The sequence below is a fragment of the Electrona antarctica genome, assembly GCF_951216825.1.
Source record: "Electrona antarctica genome assembly, chromosome: 17".
NCBI lineage: Eukaryota > Metazoa > Chordata > Actinopteri > Myctophiformes > Myctophidae > Electrona > Electrona antarctica.
In genome coordinates this window covers 21920203-21945622 of record NC_136798.1, presented here as the reverse complement: position 1 = coordinate 21945622, position 25420 = coordinate 21920203, and the positions used below count along the sequence as shown (strand labels likewise).

The 25420-nt window shown below is 43.4% G+C and overlaps 1 protein-coding gene across 1 annotated transcript in view; it reads left to right on the top strand.

Annotated features, from left to right (window-relative positions):
- The window catches only part of ncoa1 (nuclear receptor coactivator 1), a 91983-nt gene that overhangs the window by 58267 nt on the left and 8296 nt on the right, over positions 1-25420 (top strand). Inside the window, exons 4-13 of the mRNA XM_079525407.1 lie at positions 2187-2353; positions 9459-9565; positions 12443-12620; positions 14649-14828; positions 16650-16748; positions 18274-18414; positions 18860-19007; positions 19402-20380; positions 21764-22003; positions 22392-22779. Of these exons, the coding sequence (XP_079381533.1) occupies positions 2187-2353; positions 9459-9565; positions 12443-12620; positions 14649-14828; positions 16650-16748; positions 18274-18414; positions 18860-19007; positions 19402-20380; positions 21764-22003; positions 22392-22779 (2627 nt within the window). The remainder of the gene's footprint in view (positions 1-2186; positions 2354-9458; positions 9566-12442; positions 12621-14648; positions 14829-16649; positions 16749-18273; positions 18415-18859; positions 19008-19401; positions 20381-21763; positions 22004-22391; positions 22780-25420) is intronic.

Genomic DNA, 25420 nt, shown 5'->3' with positions numbered 1-25420 from the left:
TGTCTATATAATGAGACTATGCGTATACACTATAAAGTGCTATGTCTACATAAAGTGCTATTTAAGTTACATAAGTTGAACCTATGCATACACCTGTAGGTCGTTGAGGCTAAGGCAAGTGCTACAGCAAGTGCTATGGGCTAAAATGGAGTCTGAAGAGGTGGGTTTTCAGACTACGGCAGAAGATTGGGAGTGAGTCTGCAGTTCTGATTGTTATGGGAAGTGCATTCCATAGTTTTGGAGCCAGAAGGGAGAAGAGTTTGGGACGTGTGGAGCGTTGTCCCAGCGATTTTAGCGAAGGTACTTACAGCCTCCCTGCGTCGGCTGATCCGAGTGCACGGGAGGGTTTGTAGGGTCCAATCAGACTTGCAAGATATGGGGGTATTTGGTTGCTTTTAAGGCTAGCATCAGATTTTTGTACTGTGTGGGCGGCGACCGGGAGCTAATGGAGGGAGCGGAGAAGGGGGGAGAAGTGAGAATTTTGGCTGGTTGAAGACCAGGCGAGCTGCGGCATTTTCGATCAATTGGCTAGTTAGCTCCTGCATGGGGCAGCTCGTTGAAAATATTCGGTTTCGGCCCGAATAGGACGAAAATATATCACAGAATAGTGTATGCAATTAATGCATTCAAAAGCGCAGAATAAATGTTTTATGGACCCATAATAGTGATTATTATTTAAGTTAGGTTTTTGCCATAATCATGTATTTTGCCATAATCAGGTAGATTTAAGGTGCGGCCATGACAGCATTGGTAGGAAAAAATATAAAGAATATTAATCATATTCGGTTTTCGGCCAACTGTTTCCTATATTTGGTATTCGGTTTCGGACAAGAATTTCCCTTTCGGTGCATCCCTAGTTTTATCCAAACTTTGGACCACCAGAGAGAAAACATGCTAACATTCCTCCCACAGTCCACTGAGAAGGTCCACCCAAGGTTTTAACCACTTTCACCCTGGTGTCCCTAATTTGTACAGTTGTAACTCATGTCTGTTTTACTAAGATTAGAAGGTTTAAGTGGTTATGCTACTGTTTACCTCTGTTGCCCAAATATCAGAGACCACAGGATTTTCCAACAGCGTCACATATTTCAGAATATATGAAGATAAGATAAACCTACAGTAATTCTTCTAGGGAAAATGTGGGTGGTTCAAGAACCCGCAGTATGTTATACTGTAAGCAGAGGTACTGTACAATAGAAAGACTAAAAGTTATACATCTATAACCGAGAACAAAAAAGTTGAATGCAGTACACTGCTCCACTTTGTACTTTCATTTAATAATAACAGAGGTTTCTGGAATTTGAGATGAGGGCAAGCATGTGTCAAGAAGCTACTGAAAAAGAGTACTACAAGTCAGCTGAGTTGAAGTAGCCTGAAGTAAGACCTTTTAGAATGTATTAATACATTAGCTGGCTTTGTCAGTCCTGTTTGTATTGTTTGATGTTCAATGTCTGGGGACTGCAGATGGAAATTAGCATGTTTGGCTAAATCTGGTATATTTACACTGCATTTTTAATGTAATGTTCATTAATATACATTGTCCCGACTAAATAAACAAATAAATTAAAGTAAAGTAGCCGGTAGTTCCTTCCACACATACAGTATATATATGTATGTATGTATGTATGTATGTATGTATGTATGTATGTATGTATGTATGTATGTATGTATGTATGTATGTATGTATGTATGTATGTATGTATGTATGTATGTATGTATGTATGTATGTATGTATGTATGTATGTATGTATGTATGTATGTATGTATGTATGTATGTATGTATATACACACATACACAGTATTTATATATGCACACACACACACACACACACACACACACACACACACACACACACACACACACACACACACACACACACACAATCTCTTTCTCTCTCTGCAGGATCCTCTTTTAGAGCATTACTTATTGAGACACTCCACTGTCCAGTCCACTGTCCAGTCCACTCCACTGTCCAGTCCACTGTCCAGTCCAGTCCACTCCACTGTCCACTCCACTGTCCAGTCCACTCCACTGTCCAGTCCACATCTTATTGAGTCCACTCCACTGTCCAGTCCACGTCTTCTCTTCCGTCATTGCCACCTTTCATTCCTCCTTGCCCTCATCTTGTCCTCAACATTTAATGAAACTGTTTACTGATACCTCTCTTGTGTGTTGCATTGCATAGCGTGGAGAAGCGGAGGCGGGAGCTGGAATGCCGCTACATCGAGGAGCTGGCCGACCTGCTTTCAGCCAACATGGGTGACATCGCCAGCCTCAACGTCAAGCCAGACAAGTGCCACATACTCAAGAGCACGGTGGACCAGATCCAACAGATCAAACGCCGTGAGCAGGGTAAGAAACACACACACACACACACACACACACACACACACACACACACACACACACACACACACACACACACACACACACACACACACACACATGATTACAACAGTTTGTTTACCCACTATGACAACATTGTGTTATTTTCACATTTTCCTTATGTTGACCGTGACTCTTGCCACCATCCATGCGTTACAGGACCAAATCTCATAAAATGAAATCCAGAAACACGCATTTAGCAAGCATTTTTGATGGTCCTAGTGCTGCTCACACAACATGATTCTGGCCCTGCTTGGGAGTCATATGGCATCATCACACGTTGTGTGTCTTTAGCAGGATTCTTTCAGATTGCTGTTAGGCTTTGCAAACAACAGCATATGATGGCAAACATTTGATCAGGAGATGAGGTAAATGTTAACATTATGACACCTCCGATGGAATCTGTGATCACCTCCATATTGAACACGCGGCAATGACGACAGGAGCTGAAATTGTTGTTCAATTTCATTCTAATGTCATTGTCGCTGATAACAATTTATCAGCGACACTGAAATGTTAAGTATGTTTTGGTGTACAATTAGTGTTAGTCCACACAATCTCCCATTCATCAGACATAAACATATGTGGAATCTAAACACGCACGCGAACACGCACACACACACACGCACACAATTTACAATTTAGGCATTTAGCAGACGCTCTTAATCCAGAGCGACTTACATTAAGCAAGAACAAAAAGCATGGGAATACATCACATATATAAACAGCATTTATCAAGAAACATGCGTAAGCTAAGAACGTAACTAGAACATATCTATATATAATGACACTATACATATAAGCTATACATATATATTATACTATGCTGTACTGTTATTGTGCTGTCTACATGACATGCTATAAGTCTGTTTCAAATGCTATCTAAGTCTAAACACAGTCACGCATGCGAACACGCACACACACACACACAAACACACACCTCCTTAGGTGGCTTACTCTTTTTCTTTTGTCTGTGATTTGAATATCACAGAGGCTTTTACACCTAGCAACACTTACTTACAGTAGACACTTCTGGTCCTATTTTCGTCAGTGCCTTACCCCTACATTTCTTAACCTTTTTTTATTCTTTTGAAAAACATTTTAAAATTGGTCAACTAGCCGCACGTTGTGAGGATCGGCTATTTGAAATATTCAAAAATGATTTTCAAAATAAGAAATAAACTAAATAAAAGATAAATAAATAAATAAAATCACACCCGTGTGAAGTGAGTGGTGTAACTCCGTGTGGGGGTTCCCGGGGGGAGTTCCAGACCCACAGGAACGGTTCCGGCGAGCCGCTCCGTGTCTGAAACGGTAGAGAAATGACAGAGTTACCATGTGGGGGTCCCCAGGGGTGGGACGTCAAAGAGGTTTAGGGGAACGGGTTAATGCACTGGTGAAAATAGGGCCCTTTGTGTCTATGCTGTGCAGTGTGCACACCCACATACCGCGCACATACAAAGGGTGTAAAGAGATGGATGCCGCAGGTATTCAGCCTTAGTTATTCCAGTTGCTCACTAAACCTATTGAACATTTGTTCAATAGGTCTCTGCAATGTCTTGCAGAGTGCAACTTGATGGTTATTTCACAGCTTGTCCCATCTAACTTGGAGTTAAATTTGCGAAGAAATCATGTGTAAGAAACATGATCGGACACTGTGTGTATGTGATTTTACTAAACACTACTGATAAATACAGTACTTAACAGTACTGTGAATACACTGAAAACGAGCCATGTCGTAAAAAACACCAGCCTGATGCTCACAACATGTCGTGTTGTGAGCTTGTAGATTTGCTATTTTAGGTGCGTGACACTATTGCACAACTAAGTATAAATCAGGCTGTTTTTTTGTTTTAATATTTGTTTTGGGGCTTTTCTGCCTTTATTTTGGATAGTAGTAGAGAGTGACAGGAAACGGGGAGAGAAAGACAGGGAGTGACACGCAGCAAAGGTCTTCAGGCTCGGGAATTGAACCTGCCACACGCTGTCAGGCTGCATTAGAGCCTATGCCTTTAACACTAGGCCATCGGTGCCCATCAGGCTGATGTTTTTACAGTGCATGACTCTGAAAGGCAAGATGTCTACAAATGGGTCTCTCCGTCTGTCTTTTTGTCTGGGGCTAGTCTCGTAAACCACTGTACACCCGTCGCCAAATTATTTGTGCCTGCTGCCAGTAGGCCAAGGAAGTACCTCCATTCACTTATGTTTTATATATATTTTTTGTGGTGTAAACCACTCCTACAACTGGCTTTGTTAGTGCAGAAAAAATGAGCATGGTTGCTATGTTCACCCTGTTCACCCGGATGTGATTTCATTACTGGCATTGTTAGTGCAGAAAAAATGAGCATGGTTGCTATGTTCACCCTGTTCACCTGGGTGTGATTTCATTACGTCAGACATGATTTCATTACGTCAGACAGGCTATACAATACCTTACACCACTCAGTTCACACGGGTGTGATTTTTAATATGTAATTTAATTTTATATATTGGATGTGAATGGAAGTATAATTCATGATGCTGTGTGCAGATCAGCCAAAGTAATGGACATTTCATATTCTGACAACTCACGTTAACTAGTACACATAGTACGCAGTCTCTGTCTGCTAGTAAGGTGGATCTGGTTGGCCGCTCTGACACCCAGACCCACCCCTTACCTTGAATGCATGAATCATATGAATGGAGTCGTGGGAGTATGGCGCCCAAGCCCCCAGTGAGGCTCGCCAACGTTGAAGCACCTAGTGGTAAGAGGTGGGACTGCAGGCGGACCCGTGGATTTATGACGAGGAAACCCTGTGCAGCTGGGCTTTAACATTGAGCGCCCGTTTGCACTTCTAGACGGTTCTTCTGGGTGCTTCAAAACGCCACTGAGCAACTTCCACTGAAATGAATAGCAGGGGGGCGGGCCTATCGCTCCGGTTCAGTCTCTATCCCTTTATTACTCTATGGTGGCGCCTGGAGAGTGAGTAATGTTGGTCCTCCATCCTCTGTTGTGTGAGTCAAGTCCACAGTTGAGCGTGTTTTCTCCGTGTAAACATTGGGTTGTCGTGTGTCGACCTCCAGCAGCTACAAACGCTCAATTCGTGTCTCAGCTTTACTTCTACCTCTGTCTTTTGAAGATCATCCATGCCTTAAGTGGTTAGTTGTTACTGTAGATGAGCTAAAAAGACACAATAACTGTGGTGCAGGTCATATTTTTTTTTACAATTTTCTTTTTTCTTTTTATTATCTCATTCAACAGATGAACAGAATGAGTGATTTCAAAAACACAAAAATGTTTTCAAGTACATTTTAACTATAATTGTTACAAAACCCCAACATAGCTCTAGTATACATTACATGTGCGGACAAATGCACACCAAATTGCTAGATTGTTAGATTGGGGTCGCGAGTCAATGGCAGCATTATTTTGTGGTCGGGGGGCTGAAAAGTTTGGGAATTCATGATGTAGGTGACAGCATGGCTGTGTGTGTGTTTTGTGGGGAAGAGGAGGAAGCGTTATTTATGATCCCGTTGATAACTTTACTACAGCTTTTATGTGGGTTATTTTCAAATCAGAGTCGCAAACGTGTTGGTTGAAAGTGAACAGCCCTAAAGTAGGTGAGCGAGGCAACCCTCTCACCTGCTTAACTTTAAACACACACCTAGTGGCCAGAATTGTAGCTAGCAGGTTAAAGATTGGCCAGTTCTAAGCCAGCATGCCCTTGAGCCAGCCCTGATTTTCTTTATATGGGTGTATGGGGCTCAATAGAGGAATGTGTGGCCGAAGGTGCTACTTCATAACATGTGATGATGTGAGTTGTTGTGAGGCTTTATGTAATCTTTTCTACTTAAGCCTTGGCCTTTTGAACCAAGGGTTTTCTCTGGACTACAATATTTTGAAGGAAATCAAAACTACATACATTCGCATACATGGATTTACTAAACTGAGAGGAAAAAAGATCACACTTGTGTGAAGTGAGGGGTGCAGCGAGGGCTATATCAGCCAGATGATGTCTTAGGTTGTCCTTTACTGCCCTAAACAAACATTAGTCCATAAACTTGTCTGGCAAAAAAATGCCCTAAACTACCCCAAATACACAAAACGCTTGATTAAATCGTCACTTAGATTGTCTTCACCGCTAAAAAATAAAACATCTGAGAATGGGTTCCCTGACCTTTACTTTTTTGGATACGATATGTAGAAAAGGGTAAGAATTGTGTATCGTGGGAAAATATTCTCTGGTCGGAACCACTGCCGGTATACGGGTGGGTGGGACCTCATCTCGGACCTACATAGCGTAGGGAGAGGATCCATTATGGGGTAACCCAGAAGTAAGTTTAGTATCCCCGCTACCCAACCATCACTATCACCATTTGAAATGCCCTGAGCGCCGAGAGTAGGTGTGGGTGCCTCTGGAGTCTGGGATATAAAGGACAGCCCTCAAATGTTGCTGCCAGCCTTCACTCTGACTCTAGACAATGTCATAAAAGCAACAAGAGTTAGTATAAGCTACAAGGATGCAGCAATTTTCTCTGTAGGACGACAACAGCGTCAGAAGACAAATCCAAATGGATGCGTTGACAGATATGGCAGCTATGGCAAAACACTGCCTTAGCTAAGCAGTGGTGGAGGACGTGGCAACTTGTGTCATCGGACCCAGGAGGTCAATTTTTACACTCCCAGTGTAAAATAAACACTCAGGATTTTAGCTACCAAGCTCAAACAGCTCAATAGAAAAAAGGTTCTTTGTTTTTTACGTTAAAAAGACTGTTCCCTGTTCTGCTCTGAAGCTAATGTCATGAATTACTCTCTCTTATCACTGTGTCTTGTGACCTCTGACCCTGACACTAATAATTTTGCTAACCAAAGACAACCCCTTCTTTTTCTCTTTCTCTGTTCTCATTCCCGCTCTGTTTTTCTCTTAGTCTCTGTCCTTCCTTCCACCCCCTCCTCTCTTCCTCTCTCTCTCTTCTCTCTCTCTCTCTCTCTCTCTCTCTCTCTCTCTCTCTCTCTCTCTCTCTCTCTCTCTCTCTCTCTCTCTCTCTCTCTCTCTCTCTCTCTCTCTCTCTCTCTCTCTCTCTCTCTCTCTCTCTCTCTCTCTCTCTCTCTCTCTCTCTCTCTCTCTCTCTCTCTCTCTCTCTCTCTCCCCCCCTTCCCCTTTCTGTCAGCTTCTGGAGTGAAGCAGGGTGTGTGACAGTGCAGCCAATAGCCAAGCAGCCAGGCCCCCCTGACCTTGTGTAAGGGGGCCTCTCACCCTCTTTCTTTCACCAATTCTCTCTCTCTCTCCTCTCTCTCTCTCTCTCTCTCTCTCTCTCTCTCTCTCTCCCCATCTCAATGTTTTTTGTCACTACACAGAAATGGGAACACACAACACACAATATTCGCTTCCTCCTCCAATTATTTTCTTTCTCTCTTTAAACCTTATGTCCTCTACCTCTCACCTGCATCTCCCATCTCCCCTTGTCGTCCATGTCTCACTTCCCAGACCCTCAGTAAGCTAGGCTGCCATCACACCCCTGTGGAGTGTAGACACAAGAAGATATACAATGCAATATTCTGTTTGTCTACAGAGTGTCTGCTAAATTGTGTTGCTGCAATGTTGAAACTGATTGCATTGTATTTTATTGCAGCATGCAAAATCATAACCTGAAGTTGTCACCAATCCCTTCCATGGCTAATTTGTTTCACAAGAAACAAAAGTGACAGCTAAAGAGGCAAATATGTCTCACATCCCAAATCTGGGACAAAATGTACAAATATGAAAGATTCTCCACAGTCGTCGTTTTCACTCTGTGTTGCCATAGGAACCACATAACTAGAAATGGCAGTCTCAACGTTGTTGCAATTTGCAATTTAATTTACAGTAAGCATGTTGTGTAGCAGTTGTCTTGTGTTGATGTGCAGCGTTTGTGTCACTGAAAGATCAGACCCCTCTGTTCTTTTGACGTTCAACACATCAAAGACTGGGAACAAGCCAATACTTGTGTAACTGCATGGATTCTCTGCATAAGGGTCATACATTTTCAACTTCTAACTTGCTACACATGACACTCAAATAGTAGTGCACACTGAGGTCACCTGCCGACGGAGGACATTTTCCACCACCGTGCCCCATCCTCTCTCACAAGAGCAGCTGTGTATGAGGCCACAGAGGGAGATAAGGACAAAAAGGGTGAATAACAAGTGGTCAACATCAGCGAACTATGTAAATAAGCCGTTAGTAGCATGAAATAAGTCCGGCTATTATTAATGTTCATGGTCATTCTAAATTTGATTGACATTTAACAGAATACCCAGTTCCAGTTTAAAACCTACTGTACCTGAACAAAACTTTGCAAACTTGTCCTAACACGGAGCCTTTTGAGGCCCTTCTGTGTGAAGGCATAATGCAGTGTGTAGAGAATGGGGGGGTATGTGTGACATACCCGTAGGTCACAAGCAGCATTCAAACCTAGAGCACCAGGATTATTTGACCTACACATCAGTAGGTCTGTCACAATTATTACATAATCACCTTTATCACAATTATTTGAGCTAAAGACAGCTGGATGAAGTAATTAATCATATTTTCATTATTATTTCCACATCGTTGTCCATGCTATTTTCAACCTGGTGTGCCTATTTTGGGCAGTTAGGACAAAAACATTTAAATAAAATCACACTTGTGTGAAGTGAGGGGCACCCACTGTTTATATCTGCCACATGACGTCTTAACTTACGGCAGTTAAAACAATGTCATTAAACAAACATTAAAGTCCATAGACTTAGCTGGCAAATGATTTACGTCAAGTGCTCTGAACAAACATTGTAATAGCCTCAAAGTCCATAGACTTGAATATATGTCTTGTAAACACACTTACAGTTCCATCTCACCGGCATATTTCATCGCTGTGACCAAGTTCGACGTCCCCTGTTCAAAGCTTCCTCAGTTATAATCATGCCTATATTATAATGCCTATAAAGTTATAATCAGGCCTATTATGTCATAGGCCTAGTACTGTAGCTGCGACACATTCACACTCACAGTACCTTGATGAATTTGTGTCTTTTTTTTTGTTTTTATAAATGATGTGTTACTTCTGCCCACAGAGAAAGCGGCGCTGCTGTCCCCTGACGATGAGGTACAGAAGAGCGACATCTCCTCCAGTAGCCAGGGCCTGGTGGAGAAGGAGGCCCTGGGGCCCATGCTGCTAGAGGTGAGACTGACAGTGACACAACACACACACGTTTTGCAAGCGTTTGGGGACATTACATTAGCCATAACTAGGGTTCTCCCGATCTGATCTGGTGATCGGAAATCTAGGCCGATCACTTCATTTTCAAATGATCGGGATCGGATCGGGAGCCAAAAACGTGATCGGGACATCCCTAGTATCAATGTAATATTATTATCCATATCATGATATTAGACTGGAAATTGTCTGTGATTTGGGATATTATTATATTATATATACTATTGTGACTGATATGGCATAAACGTGTTCTATAAAATATAAATATCGGATCGGGAAAAATCGGTATCAGCAGATGCTCAAAGCCAAATGATCGGAATCGGATCGGGAGCAAAAAACGTGATCGGGACATCCCTAGCCATAACCATTGCAAACTTCCTCAGAACAGCTGTTAGAAGATAGCATAGCATCTAAATCCCACTGTTGAAGGGCTTGCGTCCTGTCTGTGTCTGAGATCTTTGGTCATGTTCGTGCAGTGTGGCTGGTGCTACACAAGACTGTTATTTAACAGCAACCAGCTAGGACTGTGATGGTATGGAATTGTTATAACTACAGTGAATAAACTTGTCTCAGTGGTTCGGCGGTCAACCATTTTTTGTTGACTCACCAAATGTGTGTGAGTGTGTATATTAGGCCTATGGTCAAATATGACATCAAGGCACGCACGCACACACACACACAAACGCACGCATACAATAAGAAAGTGTGACAGCGTTCTTCCATTTTAAAAGAAAATGTGTGTGTATATCGGTTATGTGAGCAAAACGAGCATAGAGAGTGGAGTGAGCAGATGTTTATTGGAGTGTGGAGTGGGTTTTCAAAAGGTCTGAGCACCAGCCTTCACTCCCACTCCATTATAACATTGTAATCTTAAACTTTGTGTCAATCACTGTGATTGATACATGATAAGTAATAAGGTTACAACAATATATCGTAAGATCCAGCACATACAGTACCTAGTCATTCTGAACAGATTTCTGTCATTCTCTGTAATCAGAAAAGTCTGATTGTTAATTACTTGTTTAAATGATGTCAAAGGTTAGCCCCCAGTGGATGGTATGAGTTTTGCGACAGCGTCGCTGTCCATGGTGCTTAAGTGTGCATTGGGGTAGTCTGTATACAGTACACTGATTATTGGGTTGATGTTTGTGTCAAAAGAGCATACTGTACTGCAATTGGGTTATGAAACGGGCATCTAAATGGCAAAGGCTTCCACTGCATGTTTACAACAACATTTGTAAATGAATAAATCTAGTTGAGCGGTGAGTGCTTTTGAATTGAGCAGCAGGGCATCTCTTTGAGCGGAAGAGTGGAGTATAAGAACAGCCTTGTGAGTATGGAGTGGTATTCTCCCCCACTTGACTCAACTCTGCTCACATGCTCTTGCTCTAGTGGTTTACATGTACAGTATGTATCGTTGCTGTCGGGACACCTTGTTGTTCTGACATCATAGCACATTTCCATTTACTCTATGCGCATTTGACACGGTTTCTGTTGTGTTTGACATCAGTGCATGTTGATATCCATACATGGGCATTGGATTCATGTTGTGTATGATATCAGTGCATGTTGATCTCCATACATGGGCATTGGATTCATGTTGTGTATGACATCAGTGCATGTTGATATCCATACATGGGCATTGGATTCATGTTGTGTTTGACATCAGTGCATGTTGATCTCCATACATGGGCATTGGATTCATGTTGTGTATGACATCAGTGCATGTTGATCTCCATACATGGGCATTGGATTCATGTTGTGTATGACATCAGTGCATGTTGATATCCATACATGGGCATTGGATTCATGTTGTGTATGACATCAGTGCATGTTGATATCCATACATGGGCATTGGATTCATGTTGTGTATGACATCAGTGCATGTTGATCTCCATACATGGGCATTGGATTCATGTGGTGTTTGACATCAGTGCATGTTGATATCCATACATGGGCATTGGATTCATGTTGTGTATGACATCAGTGCATGTTGATCTCCATACATGGGCATTGGATTCATGTTGTGTATGACATCAGTGCATGTTGATATCCATACATGGGCATTGGATTCATGTTGTGTATGACATCAGTGCATGTTGATCTCCATACATGGGCATTGGATTCATGTTGTGTATGACATCAGTGAATGTTGATCTCCATATTATGTGTATTTCAGTTACATGGAATGCACACGTTGCAGTCAGAACTGCAGCATCACTTCCAATCTTCCGCCGTAGTCTGAAAACCCACCTTTTCAGACTCCATCATGGCCCATAGCACTTACCCTACCCCCTTAGATAGCATTTCTGTAGACTTAGATATCATTTGATACAGACTTATAGCATGTTATGTAGACAGCACTATAATTGCATTGTATGCAGTCATAGCACATCATAGTACATATGTATAGCATAGTATATTATATGTGTATAGTTTATATGTATAGTTTCATTATATAGATATTCCACTGTTACGTTCTTAGCTTACGGTACGCATGTTTCATGATAAATGCTTTTTTATGTGATGTATTCCCATGTTTTTTTGTTCTTGCTTAATGTAAGTCGCTCTGGATTAAGAGCGTCTGCTAAATGCCTAAATTGTAAAATTTACTCCATAATATACATAACGTACATTTGCCATCTAGGGTTGACCACATTTGATTGCCATGGTTACTCAAACTTGTTGATTGGCTATTTTCACCATTTTAAAATGTTTGGACATACAAGGTTTCCACCCCACAGCGATGACATACATTATTAGCGTCCGTAACTCATTTCATCACAGTCGGGCCGATGACATTGAACCAGATTTTTACAGTGCTTCCATTCCTTCCCTCAGGCACTGGACGGCTTCTTCTTTGTGGTCAACCGAGAGGGTCGCATCGTGTTTGTGTCTGAGAACGTGACAGGCTACCTGGGCTACGGCCAGGAGGAGCTCATGACCTCCAGTGTGTACAGCATCTTGCACGTGGGCGACCACAACGAGTTCGTACGCAACCTGCTGCCCAAGAGCTTGGGTGAGTTGACATGTTTCTATGGGTGCAACAGTTAATCAAGCTAATTTATAAAAAACAATGTCGATAACGATAATAGATTTTAGTTTTAGTTTTTGGATGTGACAATTTCTATCTCCCAATTCTTTCATAGCAAAAATGTCACATGCTCACAAAGCCAGCAAATCAGCTTTTTGATCTGCTATCAGCTACCAACTTTAAAATAGTATATTACTGTTGGTATAATCATACCACGATTTAATCGATGTAGTCGATTATATATATATTTTTCTAGTTTACTAATGAATTTCATTGTTTCGGTACTTTGGTGTTTAAACTTAACATTCCCACTTCATCTAGTTTAAACTCTAAACAACTATCCTCTATCTCTCAATTCAATGCAATTTAAATGAAGGTGAAGTAAAATATCGGATTCCCCCTTTGTGATGGATATGTTTTATTGAATGATGTGACTAAAAATATATCTTGATAGTGCCAGATTTAGTATGAATAGTATACCAGTATGTGTATTGTAAGTGTATTGATACAGCACCATGCCACAGGTTGACTGTACCAGGAGGCTTTATCATGTGTTAATTCAGCTTTTGGTTCCATTTGTACACTCTTGAAAGTTACAGACTTTCAAGTTGAGAAACAGTCTGTTAACGTCCATTTGGTCCCCTGGCGGTCCCCGGACCGCACGTTGAGAAACGGTGTGTTCAATTGCTGCTGTGAGGAAAGTAGCGAGGAATTACGGGGTCAGAAAAGGTCATACGAGGACAGAAGATACGAGAAGGAAGAGCAAAACAATATGGCTGAGCAGTGTCTGAGCTGTCCAATTAGTTTCCCCAAACCCTGTAATCCCCCCTGGGTTAATGCTGCACAGAGCTGTAAAATCACTGACCTTATAACTCTAGATTAGTCACTAAAGCCATGCAAACTTCATTAACTGTTAACGCATGCCCCTCTTCACTTGATCTCATGGAAATGTCCAGATTTTCTGCACTGGAATTAAATTCCTAGAGGCTTCAAACAACATATATCTGCTGTCGGACGAAAACCACCTAACTCCAAAATGTTCATTTTTCAGGAAATGAAGAAAACCTTATATTAAAAAAAATTCCAATGGAGTTAAGAGATTTTGTCAGAAGCGATTTTTAATACTTTTCATTGGTTAAATTTTTTTTAACCAACACACAGAGTTAAAGGGTGTTCAAAACATTAATTTATAAATAATAATAATAAAACTAAAAAAATGGAGTTAGGTGGTTTCCCCCGACATTGACGATATGTTATAGCGTGATTTGGGGGGTTTGGGCTTCAGGATTGATTGACATACTATAATTCTGTACTGTACTGAACAGCTCATGAAATGATGGCCTAACCCTTTATCTAAGGACAGGTCCTGGGAGACAGTCCTTTCCAGCCTCCAACTTATTATTAATGATGATCATGCATGCTTTAGCTATTTTATATATTTATATTTTTTACACATGAAGTTTGAGGAGATTTGAATGTTTACATTTACAGTATATGGTCTTGGATGTGATCCACATGGACAAAACGGCCAAGTATAACCTGATGAAGGTTGTCACACCGAAATGTTTTCATCTTTATTATCTTTACTATAAGGGACAATAATGGATAATATACAAATGCAGACATAGTTTTGATATGCAACTAAAACGTAAAATGCTAATCATCACAACATACACATCACTTTCAAGTGAGTTATCCATGTTTTCCCAGTATAGGTTTGCACTTACTGTATGTCACAGGACACATATTTATTCATACAATAACCTCATCATCATGACTGGTTACCAATGAGCCAATAAATTAAATATATTTTGTGTGATAACAAACAATAAAATAAACTAATTCAAGTGTGTGTGTGTGTGTGTGTGTGTGTGTGTGTGTGTGTGTGTGTGTGTGTGTGTGTGTGTGTGTGTGTGTGTGTGTGTGTGTGTGTGTGTGTGTGTGTGTGTGTGTGTGTGTGTGACTGTGTGTGTGACTGTGTGTGTGTGACTGTGTGTGTGTGTGTGCGCGCAGTAAATGGCGTACCATGGCCACAGGAACCAGGTCGGAGGAACAGCCACACCTTCAACTGCCGCATGCTGAAGAGGCCGCCAGATGAGATGGACTCGGAGAACCAGGAGGCGCGGCAGCAATACGAGATCATGCAGTGTTTCACCATCTCCCAGCCGCGTGCCCTACAGGAGGAAGGAGATGGTACGTGCACAGTGCACACGCTGCTATTAACCCATTTTGACCTGAGATCAGATTCTAAAAATGTCTTCTACATCCTGACAGTTTTCTGAAAAAGCTATGTTTCTATGTCAGTGGTTCTCCGATTTTTCAAAAATAGCAGACCTACAAGCTCGTAGCGCGCCACTCGGTGGCGCGCTATGAGCTTGTAGATCTGCTATTTTTCAATAGCTAAAGCATAACATAATGCTAACACCAAAAGGGGTTCCCGCCCAAAATAGGTTAATATAGACTATCCACATACGCATACACATGCCACTTTCTCATATTCCTCTCATTCATTTTAGGCACGTGATATTCAGCCAATCATATCAAAGTGTCTAATGTCTGTGCTGCCTGACCACGTCTAATTACTTCAAACATCTCTGATACGATCAAAAATGTTAGTAATAGGGTTTGGAATATTTTAATTCAAACATGTAAGGTCAGGAGTGGGCTAGAATTTTGAAGAAGGTTCTGGAAAAGGCATGATTTGTTTATTTGACCGATGATGTTCTAGTTGTAACATGCGTTCACAACCTCAAGCGGGTGACTGAGACAAAACCGTCTATGGATAATGGACCTTAAAGGTGCCTTAGCATGTCATTTAACCACTTAAACCCCTGCATCCATATTCTGGGGGGAATAACGCATAAATTACACAAAATAACACATCTACGTATAAGCCCGCAAAGGCTATTTTTGGTGAAGAGATTTGGTACAGACGGGAAAAAAACGGTCCAAGTACAAAGGCAACTCGGGTCCAGTGTACGAAGTCTAGAGGGTTTAAGTGGTTAATTTGGAGATTTTTACGGAAACCAATGTAATCATTAAATAAGTAGGGGCTGAATAAATCCTTTAAGTGCCCATAACCAGAGTGACCACAGAGTGAACACTCACATCCTGTGTGACCTGAGGTTGGAGCTGGCTGATATTGTTCAATATCAATCAATATACTTAGTTTTGACAAAATAACTCAATATCAATTTTGGCGGATGGCTATTGGTGATTTCAGAAGATATTTATGGCTTGACATAGTTTTGAACAACCACAAGGCAATAGTAGTAATAATTATTAATAATGTGGACGGTTATCAAACGGGTAGAGGCATAGAGGCATTCATCGTTCATTTCGCTCAGTAAGAGTGGTCTATGAAGTTCTGAAAATATTATCGTTTAAGCAACATTAACATGTTACGATATCTTAGCCTGGGTTCCAGCCTGATCCGCTGCGTTCCGTAGATTTGTATTGTCACTCGCTACTCGTTCTGGCCAGCAGGGAGCATTGATACAATGTGCACCATCGCTACTGGGTCTGGCCAGCAGGGAGCATTGATACGACGTGCACCATCGCTACTGGGTCTGGCCAGCAGGGAGCATTGATACGACGTGCACCATCGCTACTGGGTCTGGCCAGCAGGGAGCATTGATACAACGTGCACCACAGAAGCCACGGTCAATTTCACCCTTTTTCATGGACTGCCTACTTTGGAGATGGGACCCTTTCCAGACTGAGTAGCGAGTGACAAATCAAATCCACGGAACGCAGGCTGAAACCCAGGCTAACGATATCTGTCTCACATCATGATATAGATATTGAATATCGCCTACCTGGTGTGAATGCTTCATGACCTTGGCCTGATTTATAATTTACTTAATCATACAATCGTGTCACACACCAAAAATAGCCGATCTACAATTTCACAATGCATTGCATCATAAGTGTAACTTTCAGAGATACACATAGCCTGATAGCTATTTGTGTGTGTGTGTGTGTGTGCGTGTGCGTGTGTGCGTGCGCGTGTAGACCTGCAGAGCTGTCTGATTTGTATCGCCTGCCGGATTCCGCGCCCCCAGCCGCTGCCTGTCAGCACAGAGTCCTTCATCACCAAGCAGGACCCCACAGGTAACTCACATACACACACAATCGCATCACTATGAGCTCAAGTTTTGTGCTCATATGTGGTAGGGCTATTATCATCCAGATTATATTGATTAATATTGTAACCTCTGTACCCAGAGTCAAATGCTTTTGTGTATTTTTTTGTTTGCAATGTTTCAATTAGGACGTATTTTCTTATTTACTATTAATGTACTGTTTTATGTTCTATAAGAAGCCATTAAAGGAGATATAGACAAGTTTCCAGTGTTTGTACACAGAAGTCAGTGATGTTTCCAAACAGAATTCAGATCTAGCTCCAGCCCCCCTCCCCCCGTCATTCTATTGGCCGAGCCAGGTCACTTCAGGCAATGGGGTTGTTGTTGCTGCTGGGAGGGAAGTTATGGATTAGCGCTCGTATGTCTAAATATGACATTAAAAAAATATGAATTTCTATCGATATCTAGTTACAATGACATTGAGTGGACATGATTTTTTTAAGGTTAACTGTAGCATAATCGCTGACTCACACGAGTCCTGTAGTGACAGTCGCAAATGAGGAAGTGGCGGAGGCAAAGACCGATCGACACTCACTGGCTCTCAACACATTCATTCTCTTTTATTTGTAATCGGAGCATATAAAATATATATTGCCCCTCAAATACCCCAGCCACTACAGCATCGTTCATGTGAACTACTCTGGCCAAGGTTATTCATTGCAATGATCAAAATCGCTATGATGATCTAGTATCATCATAGCGACATTAACATGGGTGGAATGGGTTTGTGTGACTGTGAGGGCTGAGGGGTTCATGCTGCTGCTGCTTTCACACCACCCAGACCAGGCGATACTTCAGTCTCATCATTTCAATAAATAATCATAAACATATACTATTCACTAAGATATGGAGATGATATGGAGAATGTATAATATATATATATATATATATATATATATATATATATATATAAAATATTAATTATACATTGCAATCGCATCACGTTTTCATTATAATATTGCTGGGTTGAACACACTCACACTTGCGCAACACAGAGGATTGCCCAACAGGCGCTCCTGGGCTATGGAGCCATGCGATCCGTTCTCATATCAATATTGCTGCAATTGGCTAAAAGTTTAAAACCCCCGAGACGACGTCCCGAGCAGTAAACACTACTGGATATAAACACCCAGAGGGAGCCAAAGGTAGAGTGTGCTGTTGCAGAAGAACACCTCAGCATCATAATATAGGGGAAGATGGAGGGAAAAAAGGCCAACAAAATAGATTTATATATATTTATATTATAAGTTTGGCTTAAAACTTGTCTATATCACCTTTAAGTTATTATTTATATTCATGATATGGCGTTGGTGAATATTATTGCTGTGAGTCTACCAGTGATCGAGAAACCCCACCCAAGATTCAAATAGGATGTTTGTATTAATTGCACACTTGTGTGTGTGAAATATAACATCACGTTTTTCATGTACTTTCGATGAATTGTGCTGCGCCATATGTGGACTCATTTGACTGTGTTCACGTTCTTCCTCCAGGGAAGATCATCTCCATAGAGACCAGTGCTCTGCGAGCGACAGGTCGCCCCGGTTGGGAGGATCTGGTCCGGAAGTGCATCTATGCTTTCTTCCAGCCACAGGGCAAAGAACCCTCACACGCCAAGAAACTGCTGCATGAGGGTAAGGAGCACGGGACGGGACGGGGGCGTACTGCCACAGATGAGGGGGGGGGGAGGGGGGGGCGGGTTGAAAGGGAAAGACGCAGGCAACAGGTCCTCCCTCCAATATGTTGTTGCATGAGGGTAAAATCAGTTTTAGAGAGTTGTAACTTAACCCATTAAGACCAGAAGCAGATTAAAAAAAGACACCTGCACAACTCTGTTTTTATTAACTCTTTCTTGTGAAAGATGTCATTGTATACTGTATGTATGTACATTCATCTAGAAAAGTGTGTGTGTGTGTGTGTGTGTGTGTGTGTGTGTGTGTGTGTGTGTGTGTGTGTGTGTGTGTGTGTGTGTGTGTGTGTGTGTGTGTGTGTGTGTGTGTGTGTGTGTGTGTGTGTGTGTGTGTGTGTGTGTGTGTGTGTGTGTGTGTGTGTGTGTGTGTGTGTGTGTGTCTCCATCAGTGATGACTCATGGCACGGCCATCAGCCCTCTGTACCGGTTCACGTTAAGTGACGGCACACCCCTCAGCGCTCAGACGCGCTGCAAGTTCTGCTGCCCCCCCAACCCCGACGTACAGCCCTTCATCATGGGCATACACACTATTGACAGGTACTGAAAGAACACACACTCCAAAGTCCTTCGTGTATAACATTGGAAAAACTACATCCCAAGAGACTCACTGCTGGATGTTGTCAATTACTCATGTTCAATACCCCCATGCAGTATTTATGTGTTAGTTATTTTCTTGGCAATACCCACTTGTCCTCCATGCATAGTCTAAGCTTCACTTTCTACATTTCCCAGAGTAACATTGTTTAGGTTGAATGTCATTTCTTGGGCATACGCTACTGTAGGTCAGTAAACATTTACCAGTCAAGTGAATGTCTAGGTTGATAGCGCTTTAATATTTATGGTGTACTGGTCTTCCCAAGCTAGCTATTGTTTTTGGATATATTGAGATTTGTCATTTCCATCATGATATTCCCTCCTCTGTTTTTACCAGGGAACACAACACTGCTAGCTCTCAGGAAAACGCTAACCCCAGCCTTCCACTGACCCCAGCCAACTCAGCCACGACCGCCTCCCGATCCCCGGCCCTCCCTCCTGGCAACGACGCCTCCACGGCCAACCACCTCAACAATGGAAACAGCTCCTCCCACGGACATGGCCCGGCGACGCCCGCAGGCTACCTAACGCCCAATCGTATGTGCCCCCAGCAGGTCAACAACAGCCCCTCCCCTCTGGGCAGCCCGCTTGCAACGACAGCAACCACCCCTACCTCCTTTATTTCACCCCGGCTGCCTCGGGCCAGCCCCGGGCTGGGGGGCAGCCCACGCATTCCAGGGAACCCCTTCTCTCCCTCCACTCCTACGCCTGGCCTCCACTCTCCGGCGGGCGGAGGCAGCCTCAGTAGACAGCAGTCCGGCGGGGATGGGAGTGGTGGCGGTGGGACGGCTGGGTCCTTCTCCCTGCCTTCCCCTCTTCCTCAGAGACAAACCAGCACGCCCATCAGTTCCCCTGCTCGCCCACCAGCCAAACCCCCAGAGGGAGGAGGAGGGGAAGGAGGAGGGGGGGAGGATGCGGTCAAGATGTCACAACTGGGCAACGGGGTGGCTGGGGGCGTCGGGGGTGCTGACCCCAACAACAACTACAGCGGCGGCAACCAGCGCTCCTCGTTGACGCCGTCGCCCCGCCCACATACCCACCCCAACCCCACTCCTCCGCCTCCTCCCCCTCACCCCCAGTGCCCCGCTTCCCACAGCACCCTGACGGAACGACACAAGATCCTCCACCGGCTGCTCCAGGACAGCAGCCCCAATGACTCCTCCTCCGCTGGCGCCACGGAGGACGGACTCTGCAGTAAGGACGTGGAGATTAAGAAAGAACCACCGGTCAGCCCAGCCACGGGACCCGCTAAAGCTGGCTCCAGAGAACCGCAGGACCACCAGCTCCTTCGCTTCCTCCTGGACACAGACGAAAAGGTGAGCTTAAATTAATCTTTCTCATGTCTTATCGGCTAATTTGATTGCATACATTCATGAACTGTCCCCTTAACTTAAGAGTTATGTCACATTGTTGGCAGATCTCAGTTTACAAACCGCTTTATGCCAAAAGTGGATTATTTGTTACATAACCCGTTTTCTCTCTTTTGTTTACCACAATTTAAGCAAATGGATGTGATCCGGTTAATTATTTTATTGCTTATAAACGTAGCTAGGCTATTGGGACCTATCTATGCCAGCTACGCTTATAAGCGTAGACAACCGTTTAATCCATATACAGTATGAACGCGCCGACCGTTTGTTTACCTTTTAGCATTGCTCCGGGTAGTATCCACCTTCTCCTTCACCAGCAGTGATGCGATTTCTAAATCCAGCTCCGTTGAGCCTCCATTATAACCCACTTTTCAAAGCGACATATCTCCAAAGGTTCGAGAGCTGTCCATGGTGAGCCGCCGCGCACCCCGACGATCGTAAATCATTTGTGAGTTTGTATCGCATCGCTGAAACAAATGTAGCTGGTTGTACTGCTATCTAAAGGCTGTGGGCTGTGTTGTGTGGCGTCGTTCCACTTCCGGAGGCCCCCACCTTCCTGTTTAACCCGGAAGGACAACAAGCTCCGTATAGTGGGCCTGGACGGGCGACCCCTGGCTGGGGCAGTAACAGCATGCTAACACTAGGGGCAGCAAAGGAGTTAAGAGTGACCTATCTCTTTTAAAACAGCTGTGATGTTGCACTAGTGACGTATAGTACAGCCCCGCCGCCAGCTATTCATTTCAATGGAAGTTGCTCATTGGCGTTTTGAAGCACACGCTTCAACGTTGGCCAGCCGCTATGAGGGCTTACTTTTCCCCCAACCGCAAATGATGTGAGAGCAAAATGGCTGCTGTGTGAATATAGTCGATAAGAAGGCAAGCCAGAAAATAAAACAACCTCACTTGCCAGTGCTGACATTGACAGATCAAAAAGCAACCGGTGATGGTTGACTGGTTGATTCCACAGACATTGATTGTACAATAAAGTTGTATGGCCTGTATGGAGTTGTCGCCACTCGCCTTTCTCGCTCTTTTCACATTTCTCTGGTAGTACTTATTTATTGTACAGACCTTGTCAAAGAACTACAAGGGTAGTGTAAAAGATAAAGTAATCTTTCATTAAACAAGGTAAGATTACTAACCGTGATAATGATTTGAAATCATAACGCCCAGCCTTACCATGATGTATACTGTACTTTGGATCTAGCAATTGGGACATGTCACATGACTTGTCAGCTATTCTAGTCAGTCGTGCATCTGGAGTCCAGTAGCTTTAAGTAGGCATTTGAATGTTGTGTTTCTGACGGAGCGTCTGTGTGCTTTTGGAAAGGACCTGGGCGACCTGCCTCCACCGTCAGCCCTCAGCCTGCAGACGGTCAGGGTGAAGGTGGAGAAGAGAACCAGCGTGGATGGAGCGCCGTGCAGTGGTGGCGTGGCAGCCACCACTCCAGGGGGCGGGGCTTCTAAATCTGGATCGGCCCCTAGTGCGGCCGCCAGGTGCCTCAGCCCCAAACCCAGTCCTATTGGGGAGGCTCGACGAGACAGCCGGAAGGACAGCCGAGACTCCACGGTACATCCTATGGTCACTGTAACAAGTAGTGAACATGTATAGTTGTGTATAATTGACATCACTCTATGATACCGTTTTGCTACCTGTCCAATAACTCAATACTTTTAAATAAATTCCATTTAATTATTTAAAAAAATAAACATATTTGTTTGGATTGACTAGTATGTAAATATCAGACATTGTCCCTTATCTGTTGCCTTACAGTTAATATATATTTTGCAGTAATAACATGCCCAAAACACAGGGATGCCAGGGTTAATGTAGTCTATGTTGTCTCTCCTATTCATTTTCTGTTAGGAATGCTTTGTTGTCCTCTGTTGCTATCTGCCTTCTCCCCTTTCTGAAATCACTCGTTCAACTCTTCATATCCCTCCTACCCGTCCCTCAGTTCTCTGGCCCCGGCGACCTGGATCCTCTGAACCAGCTGCTGCCCGGCCTCAAGGGCCCCGTCGGGGCCAAACAAGGATGCGAGGACTCCGTGACCCCAGCAGCAGGAGGAGGTGGTCCCCAACTGCCTTCCCCTTTGCCTCAGCTCCAGTCGCCTTTGTCCCAGCCGCAGTCCCTTCCACAGCTGCATTCCCCCTCGCCCCAACTCCAGTCGCCCTCCCCCCAGCACATGCTCCAGTCGCCCTCCCCCCAGCTCATGCTCCAGTCGCCCTCCCCCCAGCTCATGCTCCAGTCGCCCACCCAGACCCAGTCGCAGCCCCAGCCAGCCGAGGCCAACGTCCCCCGTGGTGTGACCGTGAAGAGAGAGCCCCCCGGCACTCCTAATAGAGGTAACAGAGAGGGGTTTGATGGGTGCAAGGAGCTAAAAAAGGCCATCATGGTCGATCATTAACACCACGAAAACATAATCTCTTTGCTTAGAATTGGACGGAATGGGGCACAGTGGTACAGTCGGTAGTGCTGTCGCCTCACAGCTAGAAGGTCCTGGGTTCGATTCCCGCTCGGAGCGCTGTGGGCGCTGGCGGCGTGTCTTCTCCTCCGCGTCATCAGTGCCCATACCCAAGGCGGGGTTGGCGAAAAGGCCTTTCTGTGTGGAGTTTGCATGTTCTCCCCATGTCCCCTAGGGTAGGTACCCTCACAAAAAACATGCAGTAATCCTGGTCTCTAAACTGCCTCCCCCTGGCCTGATGGAGGGGGAAGGAACTGGTTGGAATAACGTGTTCCTTCCATGCGCTACGTCCAACCAGGCGTGCATTTGGAAACTTATGCATGAAGGATGCATGAGTTCATGTCCGTTGCTCTCCCCAGGTTGACGGAGGGTGTGTAGAGCCCAGGATCACATTAGATAATTGACACAGGGGTGAAAAATGGGTTACAAAATTGTGGGATCAAAATTATAAGATAAAAAAAAGAATTGGATTGATTTGGATTGATTTAGATCAAGAGTTCACGTTTTAAGATTTTCGGTCTCATCTGCTAAAATGGGGGGGGACATTTTCGATGAAGTCCCAACCGGAAATTACATCGAATGTTGCGCAACAGCCTGTGGAGCGATGCGATCGGTTTTGATATCAATAAATATCCGTCCTTTTATTAATCTCCGTCCTGAGCGCTGAGCGTTACTATTTGATAGGACGGAGAACTCTGTTTATGCCGCTCGGGGTGTTTAGTGGCGAGACGGTATCTCTACTGCTAGCTGTTAGCATAAACCCCAGTTCCCAGTGCCAGCATACACGTTCACACACACACACACACACACACACACACACACACACACACACACGCTACACACAGCATTGGAACAAGCACACACTGGTTACCTTTCGTCAGAAGCTTTTACATGGCGGCAGCGTCGCGGTACAAAGGCACAAATTAAATCTGAAATGTGGATGGCAGAAAATCCGTCAAGGTTAGAGGTTTTCAACTGGTTTGCACTGAGATTATATTTGCAATCCCATAGTTGGAACGGTGGGGCGTTGCTATAGGAATGCCAATGTTAAAAGCTTCAGTAGGACTCAACCATTATATAGACAGAGTATACGTTGGGGTACGTATATATACGTACCCCAATACGTAGACATAGACGCCCCTTGCGGCTCTGAGGCGTGTGTCACCATTGAAGGCGGAAGCAAAGCCTGAAGCAAAGCGGAAGCTTGTCAAGCTTAAGAAGAAAAAAGTAGTAGTCACTTGAGTGACAGCGAGAGACATGGAGGAGTCACATGAGTGACGTCACTTGGGCAGCGACGCAGTCGCCTTCAGCACTTCTAAATAAGAAAGCTGCGGAGAACTGTTGCTTTGTGTTCACTCTTTAATGTTTTCTGTTAGTAATCTAATCCCCCCTGGCTCTGATGTTGTATTGTTAATAACTTTGTTGTTTGTGTTCGTTTGTTTGTCTTGTTTTGTATTGTAAATGTATATTGTCATGACTGTTATAAAGATTTGTTAAAAAAAAAAAAAAAGCCTTCAGCACTGCACTTCCGCCTTCATTGGGATACACGTCGCTCCAATGAACTGCAACGGCCAGTGAGGCATCTATTTCTTATAATATCTATGCGTATATGTACGTATGGGGGAAAAAGAGTTAACTAGACCAGAATTATTGAGTGAGAGAGAGAGAGACATTGTAAACAAAGAATATTCAATTATTTATTTATTTAACCAACTTACAATAACAAGAAGAAAGCGGAACGCTTTCCATCAGGTGACCAATAGTTCCAAACACTACTGTATAGTTCCAAATATTTAATTCAAAGAGACTTGGTGTAGAGAGAAACCCTGGGGGACCCTAGGCAAGTATATGGTTTAAGAGACTACAATCTGATTGAAGGATGAATGGAAATGTTGCTCATCATGTGCGTAGGCAGGCGTGCTTACGACTGGACGTGTACTACTTGTAGGTGTTGCTCTTCACCACGCACACATTGGTGCACTGCCACATCAGTGGCTGCGATTACATGCACGGTAATAATTCTCTCATAACCTGATTTTAAGCAAATGCAGCAATTATTACAATGGTCATGCACACATCTAATCCAGTTATCTGAATCAGGATATGGTCTTAATCGTACTAAGAATAACCGGATTAATACGGCTTGATTTTTGCTCAGTCTTTCTAATGTTATTTATTGAAGAATGGAAACATCTTCGTTGGATGTGTGTGTTAAATGTAAATGGGTGAAAGATATTTAACATTTATCCAGGACGTTACATTTAGATTTTGTATTTGAACACATGGACAAACCCCCACCTTGACATGAACACAGAGAATACACACATTAATCACCTTGACATGAACACAGAGAATACACACATTTATCACCTTGACATGAACTCAGAGAATACACACATTTATCAATAGACCAAGTGGAGTATATGGAATGGAAAATTAATTAAACCCCTCTTTTTCTTTTTTCTTCTTAAAATTGCTAAATATACAATGCACAAGGACTTAGTATTGATACAATCCATTAT